The sequence below is a fragment of the Drosophila sechellia genome, chromosome 3R (genome assembly GCF_004382195.2).
Source record: "Drosophila sechellia strain sech25 chromosome 3R, ASM438219v1, whole genome shotgun sequence".
NCBI classification, from domain to species: Eukaryota; Metazoa; Arthropoda; class Insecta; order Diptera; family Drosophilidae; genus Drosophila; species Drosophila sechellia.
The window spans coordinates 10,586,402-10,604,789 of record NC_045952.1 but is presented as its reverse complement, the minus strand read 5'-3'; the positions used below and the strand labels follow the sequence as shown (position 1 = coordinate 10,604,789).

General features: G+C 42.1%; 1 protein-coding gene across 2 annotated transcripts; it reads right to left on the bottom strand.

Annotated features, from left to right (window-relative positions):
- Window positions 1-9,440: 9,440 nt before the first annotated feature.
- Window positions 9,441-17,229, bottom strand: LOC6616665 (fibroblast growth factor receptor homolog 1). 2 transcript variants are annotated; one of them, XM_002040984.2, is made up of 2 exons: window positions 16,750-17,229; window positions 9,441-12,761 (listed from the first exon to the last, which is right to left on the bottom strand). In XM_002040984.2, the coding sequence occupies exon 2, from the start codon at window positions 12,122-12,124 to the stop codon at window positions 9,941-9,943; it is 2,184 nt and encodes a 727-aa protein (XP_002041020.1). In that variant the 5' UTR covers window positions 12,125-12,761; window positions 16,750-17,229; the 3' UTR covers window positions 9,441-9,940. The 2 variants fall into 2 exon arrangements, with proteins under 2 accessions (XP_002041020.1, XP_032577628.1); XM_032721737.1 differs by lacking the exon at window positions 16,750-17,229 and adding an exon at window positions 13,307-13,534.
- Window positions 17,230-18,388: the final 1,159 nt, after the last annotated feature.

Here is an 18,388-nt window from a genome sequence, read left to right as displayed (position 1 = left end):
TTACTGGATTGTAAGTTATCAGTATCAATGAAAACAATAGCACAACTCTTAGAAAGTATATCAACTAAATCATACCCCTTGCTTTTAAACAGTAACATAGGTGTTTCAGCTGCATTCAAAGAGCATTTAAATAGCCGGCTAACCAGGACCTCTGCCATTTTTATAGGGACTCTTTGTGGTCAACGGTCAGTGGCTTTCGGCTAGTATTTCGGTTATTATGTTGCTTTTGCCCGGTTGGCATCGATGGGTGGGTGTTGGGTAGGTGGGGCGTGAGTTATTATCTATTCAATTGTTGCACTTTGCTGCTTCCTATTGCCTCGAGACCTGGCAATGGATGCCGAACGCCAGCCCCATCCATGCCCCAATGCTCCTCCCTTTTGGAAATTTGTTGGCTATGCGGTTATGAGGCGACTGGCATAAAATTTATGATAAATGCCAAGATCTCTGCAGCTTTTGAATCCGACGCGGCTCGTTAGCCGTCTCCCAAGCATCGTTTACAACACTTTAAGAGGATTTTACTGCCGACCAAGTCGCTGGCAGCCATTAGCAAGCCAATTGACATACTCCTTGACAGACAGACTCTGTGGAGAGCTCTAAGTGCATGGAATTTATCATTGACGATGGATCGTCGTCAGTGGCGGTGTGTGGAGTCGAAGGTGGAGGCGTTTGCCAAAAATGGCACAAATAACGACATAATTTGGCCACAGATCTGGCCAACATCGCAGATCAGCAGCACAGCGCTGCAGCCACATTTGCAGCCAAATGCCAGGCAACTTGCAACATGCAACTTGAGACTCGAAAATCTCTGGCAGCGACAATCGACATATGCAAATTGACTGTGAAACGCAGACGACGCACGCCGGATGGCAGCCAAAAATGGTGTGCAAATCGTTAGGCCACTTTGTAAGTGCACTGAGCGAAATTTGTGAGGGAAGTATTCAGATTGTACATAATAAAATATAGATTAATTGAAGGTTAAATCAATTCAATTCTTTAACAAGCTGACTTACTTCCTTAGTTCCCTAACTTCATCTAAATTCTTTCTAACAATGGGATATTATAAAATATATTATTTGTATAAGTTCTAGTATTCATTTGAATTCTCTTTTATTGAAAATTACTTCCCAAAACTAATTATTATTATCTTTTTCTTATTTTCAAACTTAAATTGTATATTTTTCCCAGTGTCCCAGTCGTGCATTGCATAGCACGCACATAAATAATTCAATTAGTTATAGTAGAAATTAGCGGACAACAGTTTGTGAAAAGATTTGCCAATCTGACAGTCTTTGATCTCTCGGGGGCCATTTGAGCCGGCAGATGACATCATCTAACTAAGCCATGACTAAAAAACGGCCAGATCAAATGGATTTTTATGCCGCCTGACTGAAATGGCCAAATGCCATGCTGGTTATCGGCGGTTGGCATGTGAAAAGCATAGGCCATGTTTGAACTTGAAATTCCATATTAAGTGCATTTTGGAATAGAATCGAATGGCTGAAACTGAGTCGCAGTCCATTGTGGTTTTTATTCGATTATTTTGTAGCTTTTAAGCTTTTGTGCTGGCATGGTAATTACTCTGGCTAAAAACTCTGGGCTGCAGCCTTGCAATTTGAGCAACAAAAAAGTCAAATTCTGCACTAAACGCAATTAATCAAGTGCCTTGGGTCGTGCCTGGCCAAATGTTTTCCACTCCTAATGATGCCGTGGTCATATACTCTACTCTATACTCAGTACTCTGTACGGCACCCCTCTCAAATATGGCCTGGGTCAAAGTTCAAGCCGACTGCAAACTGCAAACTGTGCTTAATGTCTCACTTATGGCCAAAAGACCAAGACCAAGCCTCTCCTCGTTGCATGAGAATGTTTTTGGGGCCCGGAAAGCCGCGAAGCGTTTGTCAAGCTCCAATTTTCCGCGGTTCGCAGTCACGTGTCTCGAAGCCAATATCTTGATGGATCGACGCGGCCAGCTGGATATCTCAATTGGGGACTCGGGCATTATATGGCCTGATAATTTGGCTTAAATGCGTGGCCAACTCCACTGAACGGCCGTCGGTAATCACAGGGTAAATTAAAGTTATTGTGCACTCCATGGCGACTTTTTGATACCTGCTTTTAAAATTTTATAGTATTAAAAGTTTATAGTTGCTAAGTTATAACTATATGAAATTCAAATATAATTTTCAAGTATAAATATTTGCATGTTTGTGCGCATTACTTTTGATCTAACAAAAAGCTATAGTCTTAAAAAGAAATGCATACGTTTAGCATTCTTATGGGGTAATAAATCAAGCTGTGATATGAACCAATCTATTGGTGTGCGAAAGAATTATCTTTATGTATGAAATGAATATATTTCCAATCCGATATACCCCACGATATCTGTTCGTACCTTGTATAATAACTGTCTTTGGTAGTCGTTCCTAATCCTAATCATTTTTGAACGCCTCACGAGGCGTCATAAATGCGCTGAAAACCGTAGATAAATACTGTGGAGGGGCAGGAAGATAGTGGGGCTGGTAATTTTGCATTTTTAAAAAAACATTGCCAAAGTGTTACAATTTCCATTAGTTACAGTTATTTGGTGAGGCAACCGGGCTCACCAGGCACAATTATCAACTTTTTGCGTTGATTACGATGATGGATTATAACACTTTGCCAGTGGTTCGACCAGTGGCGGCTAGAAAAACTGGACCCGACCGACAGCGAAATTGAATGGGCGCCACAAATGGCAGCACTTGGGGGCAGGGCAGCTCCCAATTGCCATTTCTCGTCTGTCTGTATGTATGTATATGTACCACATATACAAGGCATATACGAATAAGTGCGTCTGGCATCCTGGACTTGGGGGCACAGAAATTAATTTAACAGCTTGACAGGATTACGCGGGAACAGGGTCAGCAAAGCAGAAAAAACCCGCTGACAGGCAGCACGAAAACTGATTGGTCACAAGTCAAAACCGGGAGACAGCCCAAGATCTTATGAACCCTGGAGGCCATGGCGAATGTGGCCAGCGGTTGGAAACCATGGCCAATTAGCGGACCATTTAACACCTGGCCAAAATCAATGTGGAACCAGGGGGACTACTACTGAGGCACAGGTGCATGCCACTCCATCTCGCTTTCTTTGGGTGTGCTAATTGAGCCGCGATCTATGACAAACATAAATGTATTCGAGGAGGTTCCGAAACATGCAATCCGAGATGTGCTAAATTTGGCATCCGCACCGAAGAATACACTTGAATGCTTGAATTCCATTGCGAAAGTTTAAAACAATATGTTCTGTAAACAATTGCTACCATTTGTTATTATTTGTGAGTGATTCCTCTCATTGAAGCATCTTCTTGTTTATAATCTAAAGAATAATAAGCAGGTTTATTGTTTTTTGTGATAATTAGTTTAACAGCTGCTGGTTTTCGGTTGTATAAAATTATGAAACAATCTAGTGCTTAAATAAATATGAGGAGATTAAGTGATGCCCGCGTGGATTCTCTGAATTTATTTGTTTTAGAAAAAATCAAGAACTTAACACACATGCTCAAGTAAATTAGAATTGTTATTGTTTATGAAGCAAATAAATAAATTGATGTATAATGCTAGCTTAGCTCATATAAAATTCAAGATTAATCGTACATAATATAACCCTAGGAAAGGGTATATCAACTCAGAAGTCGGCTTAACGATCATTGACTAGACCATTTGCTATATAAAGTGGCATATGCAAATATGCCGACGATTAGGACTCCGTAGTCCGACTGGTTACCGGATTGGACTGACTTTTGACTGCTACTGGCTCCTGGCCACTGGCATCTCCACCGACTGCCGCCGGCCGATTAATCAATGATAAATCCGAAATAGATAAATGACCAGGCACATGGCAAATGCTGTGTGGTCCCCCCATTGCAGAGCTGATCACCTGCTGTTGCTTCAGTGGCTTCTGTTGGCTCCAATCTGTTGGCCAAACCCATTGGGCTGGCCGCTGCTGCCCTGCTCCTTGGATTTCAATAGCGGGTGCAAGATAAATGCTCCACTGATGATGCTGACAGAGAGCCAGAGCGTTCAGGAATGGGAATGGTCTGGAATCCAGATCCAGTTCACCACCCTGCATCATCGTCTGGGCCCGTCATCATCTGCATCGGCTTTTTATGGGCATTGTCAATGTCCCGGGACGCATTTGCATCGTACGGTTAATTGTGACCGCTATTTGTTGACCAATTGTGGGTGGCAGCCGCACCACAGATGTACTGCACCACCAGCACCACTGAGCCACCGAATTCGGCATTTCTTGGCATTCTGCATATCCCGAAATACAAAACTGAGAACGGGCTTAGGCATCCATTCTTGTTTTCTGCGTTCTCTACTTGAAAGTATTATAATTTTGTTGAAATCGGAATTTTTTTGGAATATATGTATATTTTGCATTGCATCAGCTTTTGTTTGTTTTATTCCAAATGGCCGAGTCATAGAGCTAAATATTAGTTTAAATTTGTTTGCCTAATCGGCACGTATGGCAGCAGAATCTTTGTGTTTTCAGTTTTTCTACATGCTAAATATATCACATAATGTATTAAATATTATATGATACTATAGAAATAGTATAATATTTAATATTAGTATATTTATAAATTTTTATATATATTTAATAATAGTATAATATAAAATTTATATACTGGAATGAAATGGCACATTTGTAACATTTAAGTCGAATTAAATTCCCAAAATAAAGGGTATTCCAGTAAGACTTAAACATAGCAACTCCGATCTGGTTATGTTTCCGCATCCAATAGGGTATTGCCATCTTCTTACCACTCCATCCTAATGCTCCTCCTTCGGCATTTGCGTGGTGCCATTCGCGAGTGTGGCACTCTGATCCAGGTTCGCACAGGTGGCACATGGAGCGGTGACACCGCTGCAGAACTCCAATGGTCGTGGACGTGTCCTCCTGCGAGCTTTGCCCTCGTTAGCTCAGCAGCACGTTGCAGTTGCAGCTAGCCGGATATCTATATATAGCCAACTGGTGTGATTTTGATTCATGGCGCGATTATATGTGCGCACGCAGTTTATCTTCTTTTCTTATTTCTCTACGGCTTTTTGCCTTATTTTTTTTTACTGCAGCACAGTAGCATTGGCCCAGCATGAAGGCCTGAAATCCGAACACTTTCTGGAGGAGCTCCAGCCGGCGCGCTGTTCCTGGATCCCCCAATACCCCGATCCGTCCCTAACCCCCTGCTTGTGGCACTTAACATTTTATTGTTAATAAAATATATTACAAGGCGCAATACAAAAGGCCAACCGGGTTGCGAGCCCAGCTCTCTGGACGCATTCAGGCCCAAATGCGTTAACGAAATCATCCACCACATCCTCCTCCGGCGCCCCTTCCAGATCTTCTCCAGGTGCAAACCCCTCTAACCCCCGCTCCCTGGGAATGTCGCGTGAGTTCGTGTCGTACATTTAACGCGTGACTCCTTTTGAAAATTGTTCATAAATTTTGCATTTAACAGTAGCAGAAAGGCAACGGCAATGGCAGCAAAAAAAGAGAAAAGACCTACAAAAGTCACTCGAATACAAGATTGTTGAAGGCTGTGGCCAAGGAATTGGGTAACTGAAATTACCCGGAAATTAAGTTTGCTGGCCAAAAGTGATGCCCTTTGAGAAAATCAAGATAGATTAATTCGAATTTTAGTTTGGCAAATAAATAACTTAAAGGTTAAGATTAGGATGAAACGATACTTTTTCACAGCTTTGAGGATTTTATAACTCCAATTACCAAGCTCGATTTTTGAATTCCTATTTAGTCTTCCAACTATTAATTATTAAAGTAAACTCCATATGCGACGAAGGGCATTCCATTTTCGCTACGGATTATTGGCTTCATAATTTGGTGGCAAGTCGGCGAAAATGATTTCACAAATCCGACAGATGCAACGAACACGGACCATGGCGACAAAATCAAAAAAAAATCAAAAAAAAAAAAAAACCGAGGGAGTCGAGAAAATGAATTACTGAATCAGAAAACTTATCGATTCGCTGCCTTTCGCTCATTATAATGCATATGCAATATGAAGACTTGGAAATTTATGCGACCAGTCGAGTATTTCTAATTAATAACACACAAAATGTAATCAGCAATGTTAATTAGGCACATCCGCTGCTCGATTCATTCAGCGTTGTCACCTCCACTCCACCGTTCGTTTCATTCATAAAAATCCTACAGAGACTCTGTGACAGTTTTCGACTTGGATTCGGTGGATTCGACTGCTGCCCACACATGGCAAAATGTTTTTCACTGGATTTGCATAGTTCGTACAAGCCAAGTCAAGTGATCGCGGCTGCTGTAGTAAAAAAAGGCACCAAATCGTTAAAGATTCAAAGCTTTTAGCCCGAGAATTGCCAGACCGGTTTGCCGGTTATGAAACTGTTTCAGCTGTGTGTTTTTGTGTCTTTTTTCGAGTTTTGTTAAAGTTTTATGAATGGAAGAGCGTAAAATTTGCAACTAAAACACGTGAAGCACCACTCGAGATTACTCATACGCCCCGGTGGACTTAGGCCAAGAAATAGCGATTCAGTGTTCCTGTGGAATTGGCTGATGCCACTGTGAATCAACATTTTGCTGACAGGTGCGCCAAACTGATTCATCTGCTTGGCTATTCAAATGTATTATTATTAATTTATTGTTTCCGGTGCTTTTCAGTTTCGAGTGCTGCCAAGCTCAGAGCGATAAATAATGTATCCATAGAAATGCAAACACATCTAATGCTTTAAGCACTTGTCAAACTGTGCACCCTCCATTCCACTGAACTATCCCCACAATAAGGCGCGAATTATGTCGGTGGCGAAATGATACCTCAACTCAACTGATCACCCTGATCTATCTGCCTTCGGTCCGCCTTTCCAAACAAAAAAGCCCCAAGACGAGGTCAAACCCAAGCTGTGCAATCGACCAACTGCCTGACCAACTGACTGACTGACTGAATGACGGCCACGATCTGGACGATCGACGTTAGACAGGCAATTTGTAGACTTTTAAAATAGTTTCAAACTATTCAGCCAGCCAGCCAGCAGGCAATCCACCAGACAACCTGTGCGCTGTCCGATCGCCAAAAACGATTGACCACAGAAAACAAAACAATAAGGATTCGGGTTTTGGCAAGTCGAAGGTTCTAATACACTTCACTGGGATGTTCTTTTTAAAGAATTCGAGTTATATATTCTGTAAATTTAATATAATGCAGAGAAATCGAAATCTAAATCATTATTTTCGAATGTTAAGGCGGAATTGGTAAAATACCATATCGATTCATGATTCTGTATGCGAGAGTTTCTTATCAAGTGAAAGATATTAGTAACAACTATGCAATTTGTATCCTTACATTTTCTGTTCCTACCAACAAAAGTAAGATGCGACTTTAGGCCAACATTCCCAAAAGCAGCCAATTGGAATCATAAGTGTTTGTTACTAGCTAACTAGCTTAGAGTAATTAATCCATACATTTGTAAAAAGCAAATAGATTGCAAAATAAACTTTTACCTTTAAAAGAGAAACACACAGAATAAATATTTAAATTTTTGCAATTTAATAAATCTCATTTGGTCTTCACTTTCTGGGAGATACCATTGAAATCTCTTACAAACTTGAAAACTTATCTTATATACCCAACGAAAGATCAGAAAAGCGCATGCAAATTAATAGCCAACTGTGGCCGAAAAATTAATTGATCACTCGAGACAGGTAACATTGCTGAGATTGCAGACCGGACCAGACTTATAGACCCGACAATCGATCGATCGACGCGAATTAAGTTTGGTGCTGGTGGTAAGTGCCCGCATGCTCTCCGGCTGATCACAGACTTCCTGAGGTAGCCGTCTCGATTTGGCTGTTGAAATGTGGTCTGATTTCCATGGCTGCATGAACAAATTTTAATTAACATATTCACGCAATAATTGCAGGGGTCTCCGAGCGGCCCACGTCTCTAGTGGCCAGCGAATAGGCAAAAGTAAAAGACACCCACGTCCGCCGAATCCCGAATCCCCGGCAGACACGTGTCAAACTTCCGATCATTAGGAGGAGAAGGGGGCTCATCGCACCACGCCCACTCGCACTGCTGCAGGGGCCCTAATTAATAAACAGACAAAACAATTTTAATTTTATGGCCCTCGCCGATGAAAAGCCCTCGAATTGATAAATTATCGAAATGCAGTTTAGACAAAAAGATATTGAGATTGATCATTGGACCAACGGATGTGTTGGCGATCCTCCGCGGTAATGCCGCCTAATTAATGGATGCCACGCTCGGGAAGAATGGATGGATATCTAAGTTGTATAATCCAGTAGGTCACTGGAAAGTAAAAACAACATAGACAAAAGGCATGATGAAATATTTGACAATTTGATACGCTGGCATTAGCTGCTAGAACTTATTGCATGCTAAATCAAACAATGAAAACAGAAGAGCCTATCAAATCTCTAAATGCCAACAGCTAAACTCCAGACAAAGTTATAAAATATCGTAATGGTTTGGTAATACTTTAATGATGCCTTTAAATTAATTGACAACACCAACATAAATAACACAAGTGCAAATAAATATAATAATAAAAACTAAAGTGCATTTCAAATTGCAATTTAACTGACTCAACCGAAATTTTTAATTAAATAAGCGCCAATAAAAAAGCAAGCCCATGTGTGCATCACAACGGGTTAATCGATGAATAAATATCCCAGGCTCATAAGTTTGGACTTCTGTTGGCTTCCACACCCACATGAAGTCGTGGCAATTACCGCTGATCTCTGGCTTAGAGCGACTCAGAATCAAGACACAAGTTTTAATTTAAATATGCCCCAATGCCCATTTATCTGGCAAGTATCTCAGGCGCACAATGTTGCAAGATCTTTCGGATCGCATCGCATCGCTGTGCTGCAGCACAGATCTAAGTCGGCCAACTGCTGGCCGCCGGCGCAGCGGATTGAGGCTCATTGCGAATACGCCGCCAAATAAATCGGACACTCCACAAATCTCCCGCAATTACAATACTTTATAAAAATATTTTCCTTCTGCCCAATGCGGCGGGTCTTGTATTATCGTCTAATTGCATCGTCGACGCTCGTGGCATTTAGCGCGTCAACAAACGAGCCGCCGCCGCGACCCCAGCCCCAAAAGAGCCCCACCCCCAGCCCCTTAATCCTATCACACCTCAAAGCAGCGGTTCCAAGCTGAAAAATGAAAATATACTCGTATAAAAGGAAAAAAAAAAAACGAAAAAAAAACGAAAAACAACAGAGCGAACCGCAGGCCGTTCCATTCATCATTTTTCGTTTAGTGACGCGCGTGCCTCGTGCGCCTCAAATCGAGTGTGATTTTTTTCACCGATTTTCAAATTGAGACGTCATGATCTGGCCATCGGTTCCGTCGGATCTCCTCGGTTATGCTCAGGCGATGATCATTTTTCGTTGGGATTCGTGTACAACATTTATTGTTTCATAAGGCACTGCGGCATGCAACTAACGCTAAGATAGAACATTGTTGTGTTTCTATGGGCTACGAGTATAATTTAGCGAGTATAAAACTGCGAATACTACAAAGATCAGTACAATATGAAATACAACAGAAAATACAACCGAGTCTTAAGCATAACTTACTACTACGCATATACTAGTACATGTTTTATGGTGTATCTTAAATCAACTCTAAACTAGAACTAAATTCGAGCAGCTGCTTGTTTTTGGTTTTACGCCTTTGGTGCAATTTTGGTAAAAAGTTTCAAGAGATATACAGACTTAAATGAGAGTTATATACATAAATTCGAGTGTAGTACGATTTGTAGGATTTTTTTGTATCCTAACAAGGATTTAAAGGACACTCCATAATCTCTAGTTAACAATTTGACTGTGGTTCAAAAACCAGGCTTGAATTGCTTGAACTCATTTAAGGATCCTGATTCGTTTAATAGTTACACCACTTTTGCAGGTTGTCCGTTTCATCTTCCTCCTCGTCGCTCGTCGAGGGCGGTGTATCCAGATTGGCGATATCCACATCGAGGTAGTCCTCCTTTGTCTGGAGCAGCTTGTCCATATACTCCACGATTTCCGTAAAGGGTGGCCGATCATCGGCGTTGAAGTGCCAACATTGTCGCATCAGAATGTAGATGTTCATGGAGCATTTCGCTGGCTTCTCCATCCGCTGGCCGGACATGAGATAGGTGTACAGCTCCTCCGCGGACATAATAGTGGGATATGGTTGCTGCCCATAGGTCATGATCTCCCACAGCAGGATGCCATATGACCAGACATCGCTCTTGGAGTCGTAGAATTTCTCCTGCAGCGACTCTGGTGCCATCCATTTGATGGGTAGCCTGCCATTCGTGTTTTTCCGGTAGTAATCTGTGCTTTGAATATCCCTCGCTAGTCCAAAATCAGCAATCTTCAGCACGTAATCATCGCTGACGAGCACATTCCGGGCTGCCAAATCTCGATGGATGCATCGCCGCGAGGCCAGATAGTCCATTCCTCTGGCAATCTGGTGGGCAAACTTGATCAGATCCTTTTCGGTTATCACATGAGCTGGTGGCGATGGAGGCGGTTGTGAACTGTCCTGATCCCTTCCGAAAGGTCGATTTTTGTAGAGGAAGTCCTTGAGGTTTCCGTGTGGCGCATACTCGACAATCACATAGAGTGGACCATTCTGACTGCAGCAGCCCAGTAGGTTAATAATATTGATATGTCGCCCAATGATCTTCATCACTTCCATTTCTCGCACCAAGCTGGCAATGTCATCATCCGTGTGTCCTTCCTTCACCATTTTCACGGCCACAATGGCATTATTGACCTCCGCCATGACCACTCGTCCGAAAGCACCTTCTCCCAACGTGGCACCCAAAACCAAATGACTTCTGGGTAGCTCCCAGTTCGAGTCCAGTGGGAATTCATATTCATTGAATGGAGCCGGCTCGTTGCCATTTTGAAGGACAGTGGTGCGCTGTTTCTGTATCCTAACCACCGGCATGATCATGGTGTCCATGGAACCACTGGAGTCTCCGCCACCTTCCGGCTTAAAGATGATCACTTTCTTGGTCCACTGGTGAACGGTTTCGATGCGTTGTTTCAGCACCTTTTCATGCTTCATCTTTCGGATGGCATAGAAGACGAACAGGGTGGTCATAAAGATGAAAATGAGTCCGCCAAAGACGAAGATGTACACGAAGCTGGTCGAGTGAAGTGAACCACTGGCCACTCCGGCCTCCAAGACGTGCAGACTTCGAACCACTCGCAGATATGCAGTGCTATTGGATTGACCCAGGCTGTTGCTTTCGACGCACGTGTACCAGCCCTCCTGCTCCATCCTAACGTTCACGAAGTCCAACTGATCCTTATCCTCGGCAATGATAGATCGATTGTTGGAGCAGTTGGCCATTCCATGGCAGGGCACAAAGATCCACGCCTTCTTGCTGGTCAAGTCCGACAGATATTTGCAGTGCATGCTGCCAGTGGAATTGACCACCAGTGTGAGATTCAATGGGCCGGTCATCAGGATCGGCTTGTGATTAACTCGATCGCTTACAATCACCTGGGTGTCGTGACGAATGCAACCCAACGAATTGCACACCTTGCAGGTGTAATTGCCACAATCGCCCGGTACCAGATCCTCCATGGTCAGGGTCCATCGATTCCGCTTCAAGCTCCCATAGCCCCGCGTCCAGTCGACGGTGCCATTGCGATACCATGTGATATTGGGCTCCGGATTGCCCAGGGCATGGCAATTGAGGGTGAGCAGGGAGCCGGAGGGTCGCGTCTGCAGAAAACTCATCTTCTTGGGATTCCGCCAGTAGGGTTTCGAACTGACATTCACCGGCAAATCGGCCTTGTTATCATCGTCATCCGCGGCGCCATCATCCAAATCCGCACTGGATGTGCTCGATTGATTAGCATTGTTCGTGATGGCTGGTGTCTTGTTTTGACTCCTGGCTCCCAGATGGTCCTTGATCATCTCCTGGCTGTTGGCCACTTGGCGTCGTCCTTCAACCTGCACTGCTGGCTGCCAAATCGATAGCAACAGGAAGAGCACTACCAGCGATCCGCTTGTCATTGTGATCGTCGAGTGACTGGCTCGCCAACTCCAGGCGGCAGCCATTTTTGGTATATTTATTTTTGTAACTCTTGCCGGCAGGGCAGCACCCTCGAATGTGCAACAGCGAGTGCAACTGGATGTGCAACTGCCACTGGATGTGGTGCAACTGCAACTTCGACGGCAACTCCCTTGTCGGAGTTTTGTCGCATGTGCTGCTTGGTTTTTTATTCACCGGAAATCCACTTTAGAGTGCTCCGCTCTATATGGACCGCGCTCCCCCTTCTTTCGCCAGCGCCGGAAGAAGATCGGTGATCTTCTAGTTTCTAATTTATAATGGAAACAACAACTGCAACAGTGGCCTCTTCAGTGCAACATGTGTGCCTTTGAAGTGATCCTCCACTCCACCCACGATTGCAATCGGATGCTGTTGATGATGAGATGAGGCGGAGATGATCCTCTCGATGATCACCTATCTCTCTTCTCGATGTAACGGAAATGCTTTCCCCCAAAAACTTCCACTTATGGGGGGAGATGGCTGCTCGTGTGTGATATACTCAGTGAGTTGATGGATTTATGGCAGCCATATTGTCACCAAAGGAGCTCCACTCGTGGGCGTGGATGACGGTGAGTTCCATAGATCATTCGCTGGCTTCTGGAGGGTGGATTCCTTGGATCGCTTTTGATGTGACTGCTGCAACACCTGAAAGAATGCATGCGATTAGATTTATGATCACTTTGGGTACATTCATTTAGCTACACGTAAGTTTAAAGATATAAGAACATGTGCAAATAATAAGTGGGAAATCGGAAGTGTACTAGATACATCCGCTTAATTTCTTTGACTCAATGAATTTCCTTTCCATTTTTTTTTTATAGGCTTTTTGCGAGTAAACTTTCGTGTCTTTCGCAGAGATTCTTTTTGGTCTTGACTTGATTAAAGGCCATTTCCATTTGGCGAACTTAATTAAAATGTCGCGCACATTTCCGGTAACTTGTTCAACATTTCTCGTATACCCGTTTCTGATTTTTGTCCAGCGCGTGCCATAAATTAAAAATGGTCCAGTGGAATGAGCTCAGAATGTGTGGGGCACATATGTACATATAACAACAAATACTCATGGTTTTCATCTTTTACGCGTTGCATATTTTATCGATTTTCAAAATAGCTTTATGGCCACACAAAAATGTTTTGGCTGGCACTCTTTTTAATACCGCCATAAAATAACGACCTGTCTTTTCGTTTACCTTTTTGGCGAGGGAAAACTCTTTTCGACTTGTTGTCAGTTTACTTTACGAGGGGATTCTATATATACACATACACTGCGCCCTCAAATGTGGTTCTATTTTTCGCACAACTCAGTCACGTTTTTTTCGATTTTCTACAAGGGATTGCGATTTCAAATTCGAAATGTTGTGAATTTTCACGGAGCCAAGCGAAAAACTGTTCCAAATTGGTCCGCGTAGTCCGATGTACTGAATATGCCCAATGCCAATTCCGATTCCAATTCTACTGGTGATCGCGACGATTCCGATTCTCAACCTCTCTTAATTCTCCCACACTCTCTCTCGCTATCTCTCTTTCTCACTTCGGATCCGATCGCCCTTCTCTCTTTCACCATCTCTCTCCCACACACAATGTCCTACTCAATGCGCCGGCGTCGGAAAAGGCGACTCAATTTAGTGGGCCCTCGAGTTGCTTCCACTTTTGCCGTTAAATTTCCAACGCCTAATACCCTGTAGTGTAAGGGTGCCATGGGGTATGCACGAAACTTATCAAATAAGCAATCAACGTGATTGCTATGATCATAAGAACCAAGCGTTTAAAGGTTCGTGCTTCAAAATAAACATCCTTTTTCAACAAATAATTTTTGTGATATAGTTTAAGTACTAAATATAATATACTAGCCATATATTTGTTTATTCTGTTAAAAACATAATGGCATAATTGGTATATATATATATATATCATTATAGAGGACCTATAATTTTATATCCCTTAAGTGGTTGCTAGTTTCTTTAGCACACCAATACCCTAACCATTTAGAGCTTAATCATAAGCATACTTAGTTCTTTCAGTTTAATATTTATTTTTCTACCATATTTTATGCTTTCGAGTAAAGTCGAGTTGTCAAAATGCCAGGTATGCTATAGTCAATAGATTGACAGGCTCGCTATTCCATTCCCATTGCGGTTCTGTTTGGATGGTCGTTGCCTTCAGAGTCCCGCATCTTTTCGCTTTCAACGGCAGCCTTAATTTTCCACACATGCCAGCCTTTGTATCTCAGTATCGCAGTATCTCTCAGTTCGCCACGAGCAGTACTCTCATCTTTAATTAAAACAGACACAGTTTCTCTCGGCGTTCTGGGTCTGATCTTTCCAGTCCGCATTCAACATTCAGCCCACATCTGGCGGACAAAAAAAAATTTAAGAAATTAAAAGCAACAAAAATAACGGCCGGCGAGAAGACTACTGTGTTCAGTTGTCTCTGTTCTCCCGCCCCCGGGGCCACGCCCACAGCCAGAGTCAGAGCAGACAAGGGCAAATATTGTTTCGGCTTGCATTTGCTGCTCTATTGTTGACTGCAACATGTGGGCACATCATCAGCATCGAACACACACGAATGTATGTGTGTGTCTACCTAAGATCGTGCCACATGTGTTGCACAGACATTGTCGTCTATGCTCGAGGGGAAGTAGCGAGTGGCGACTGCAGCGGCTAAATGATGGGGTTATCCGAAATGTTGACTTCCAGGAAGGCATCCGCCAAATCGGAAACTGCCAAAAATTGTATATGCTTTCCTATCTCCACCCTCCAGCCTCCGACCTTCACCTCCATCGATAACGAGCGCGCAATTTTAGTATATGTATTTCCTGTGCTGTCCAAAATCGCCCGACTTATAAACAAACGTTCCGGAAAGTATTTGCCAAGTATACAAACATTGCACGGCATACAAACATCTCGCATCGCACTGAACCCGTCGGTTACTTGGCGCATCCATTTCAATCGCACGGGTTGACCCGCAATTGACGCACTTGGCGGTGGCCCCGCTGCCGCTCAGTGTATCCCGATACCAAGTCGAAACCGGCACGAGTCTGTTATTTCGCACGGTTCGTCGGCAGGTTCCACCAGCCATCAGCCACCCAATCCAATCTCATCCAGCCATCCATCCACCCATTCATCTAGCATATGCCATTCAGTACGTGACGGCGAGAAGGTTGCATCCCATGGGGCAAACGAAAAGAAGGAGATGGAGCGATAGGTCGATTGTGGCAAGTCGACTTTATCAAAAACGCGGAGCTACGTTAAATTATCACAAAGTATATGAGTAGTGAATTATTGATTCGATTTTCATTTCAGAAATATAAAGCACGCACACGCTAAAGAGGCAAAGATTTATATATAGAATATTGAACAGATTTAGTTGAAATAAATATGAGCTAAGTTTAAATTCTGAGCTTTAATATTTTATTAGTACTCAAAAACATTTGGACAACAAAATCCATTATAAAAATGCTGTTGATAAGCATGAGGAAAACCCAATATATAAAATCATATTATCAAATAATATATAAATTAACAAAAAATAACATTATTACTTTATTGTTGACATTTGAATTAAATAGAAAGTGAATACATTACTATATCGAAATTATTATTTGGTAAACACTGATTATATGATAAAATCTCATGAAATCATTCAAATATGTTCGTGACATTTGTACTTTAGCATCTTAAAGATCAAAAGACCATGCCGAAAGTCTTCGGCGATCCCACCTGAGATGGGATGTGAACAATACCGGGAACTGGCCGCACAATTAGCTAAACAAACCTAACCTTAATTATCATTCATAAATAAATTGCAGAGAAGGGAGGCGAAAAGTAAGCAGCATCGTCGGTTGTCGGCCAGCAAATTGAGTGATTGCCAAAGGCAACAAAACAAAAGCCGAATCACCGAGAAGATGGCATCGTAAAGCTAACCGACCGACAAAACAGATACCCGATAAATATATATATATATACAGATAGCTATATCTTTAGCTATATACTCACAGATATAGAGCAAGTCGGACAAAGAGCAGACAAGTTGAAATGTTTGTTTACGCGGCTAGAAAATATTGCATGTTCCTATACAGTCTAGAATCTAGAATCTAGAATCTAGACTCTAGACTCTAGATGCTATATGCTACATGCTAGATGCTGTTGGTTAATAAACAAAATCTCATAAGGGAGCGCTAGAAAATAACAGAATTATGAGTTTGAAATATTTTCCGAGCTCGGTTGGCTTGTAAAAACAAATAAATAAATATAAATTAGAATGGGAACCCTGTGGAAAAGTGCTTTCAATTTGAGCATGTACCATAGCAGAACCGAACGGAATAAAAAAAGAGATACTTTTTCTATGGGGAGTCCACAACTGGCCAAATTCACTGCATTATTATGGGGTAGCCAGAGAATAGATAATTGAACGATTGACTACACACACAGCGGGATAAACGACACAAATTGCTTTGGAACCAAACGAACCACTGCACATTTTACACTTTTTGGCCTTTGGGTTAAAAAAGTCAAATTGCTGTGCGCGGTCAATCAAAAAGTAGACCAAACAAATGATTTGCGCAATTACGCAAAAAAACCAAAAAACAAAAACAAAATAAACTAATTTAAACGATGCACGGTGTGTGACTTACCTCACAAAGTGCGTTGCTCCACGAAAAAAAGCAAAAAGCTTCTTGCCAAATATCCACCAAAGTGTCTCTGCGTTGGAATTTCTCCTTGGCTTCGTCTAAATTGTAAGTCTTTCACTAAAAACACAATTGGGAAAGTTCACAGAATTCGAGAATGTTTCCACTTAAAATTCCAGAAATGTTTTAGTACGCATTTATATGGCACTTAGACACTTAAACAGAAACAGAAACTGTTGCACACTTGACTCTGTTTTGTTTCTTTCCACCCACAAAATGTGTGTGTAATGCCAAGAGGCATTACTAATAATTATTAGTATAATTATATTATACGGCGTTATTACGCGATCGATCGTTCGCTCTACTTTTCCACGATTTTTCTTCGATTTTCCAACGATTTTCCACCGATTTTCCACCGATTTTCCACCGATTTTCCACCGATTTTCCTCCGATTTCGCCTACTGTAACGGCACGCAGTCCGATCGCAACTGAGTCCAAAAGCAAGCGAACCGAACAGAACCGAGCCAGCTCTGCGAAATAAATCTCTTCAATTAAATGAGGGAACAAATGAAACGAATTCACATTCCCCCATCAACTTCAAAATGCTGGAGAACACATCTCTGCAATGTATTTTTGCGGCAGGCGCGTAAACAAATACAGAAAACACACACAAAAATTGAACGGAACGCCAGCCACACATTGTATAATCCGCAGCCAAAGAGAGGAAGGGTCGCAAAGCGAGGGGTTGGGGATGCGTTATACAAGTATGTATGGTACTATATGGTATAGGGGCCCATACCCTATATATGGGGGACCCACACACCAACACACATGTGTGTTTTGCCGAGTGGCGGCCTTCCCTTGGAAAGTGAAATGTAATTGAGTGCACAGACCGCACTCGTTCTAAATTCGTTCAATTGAGTCAAATGGAATATCTCAAAGATATTCTGCCACAAAATATGTTGCATAGTTTCGAGCGCAGCAGTGAAATTCATGAATTTCATTATGAGGGTGGAAAAAACTTGGGTAGTTCTCCAAAAGATTCCCTCTATTAAGATCAATGTCCAAAAGATTCCTTATATTAAGATCAATATTATGTCCAAAAGATTCTTTACATTAAGATCGATATTATGGCTATAAATGGTTGGATTGATCATGCTTTATTATAAAGAATAGCTAACTAGCCTTAGTTAGAATAGATCAATCAGCTTGATTCAATTATTATGTTTTAAAAATATTGATGTCTTTTTATTTATATTTATGAAAAATATTCTGCTGACAAATTCTTTGCCAGTTATCAGACATAAAATAGTTATTAAGCAGTAAATTTAAAGCATTTTTTCGTGTTGGAAAATGCGGAATGGAATTCATTAGCCAACACAATAGCTCGCTAAGTAAGTTAGCAGTTATTAATTACGAGCTACTTATAGCCAATTTCGAATGCCCCAAAGCCACATCAGAACCAGTAGCCAAGTGGCGATGGAAGAAAGCCCCTCTAATGAATGACACTCGAGTAGAAAAGGCCATCAAAGCACACACGCTGTGCACCAAAGACAATGGCATCGTTTAGCGTTTGTCTCTATGGAGACACCAAAAAAAAAATAATAATAACGAAAAGGGTTAGCCAAACAATGGACGGCGCAGG

Bases quoted from the DNA above. Each gene is read 5' to 3' on its own strand.
- LOC6616665 (XM_002040984.2), bottom strand. From the start codon at position 12,124: ATGGCTGCCGCCTGGAGTTGGCGAGCCAGTCACTCGACGATCACAATG.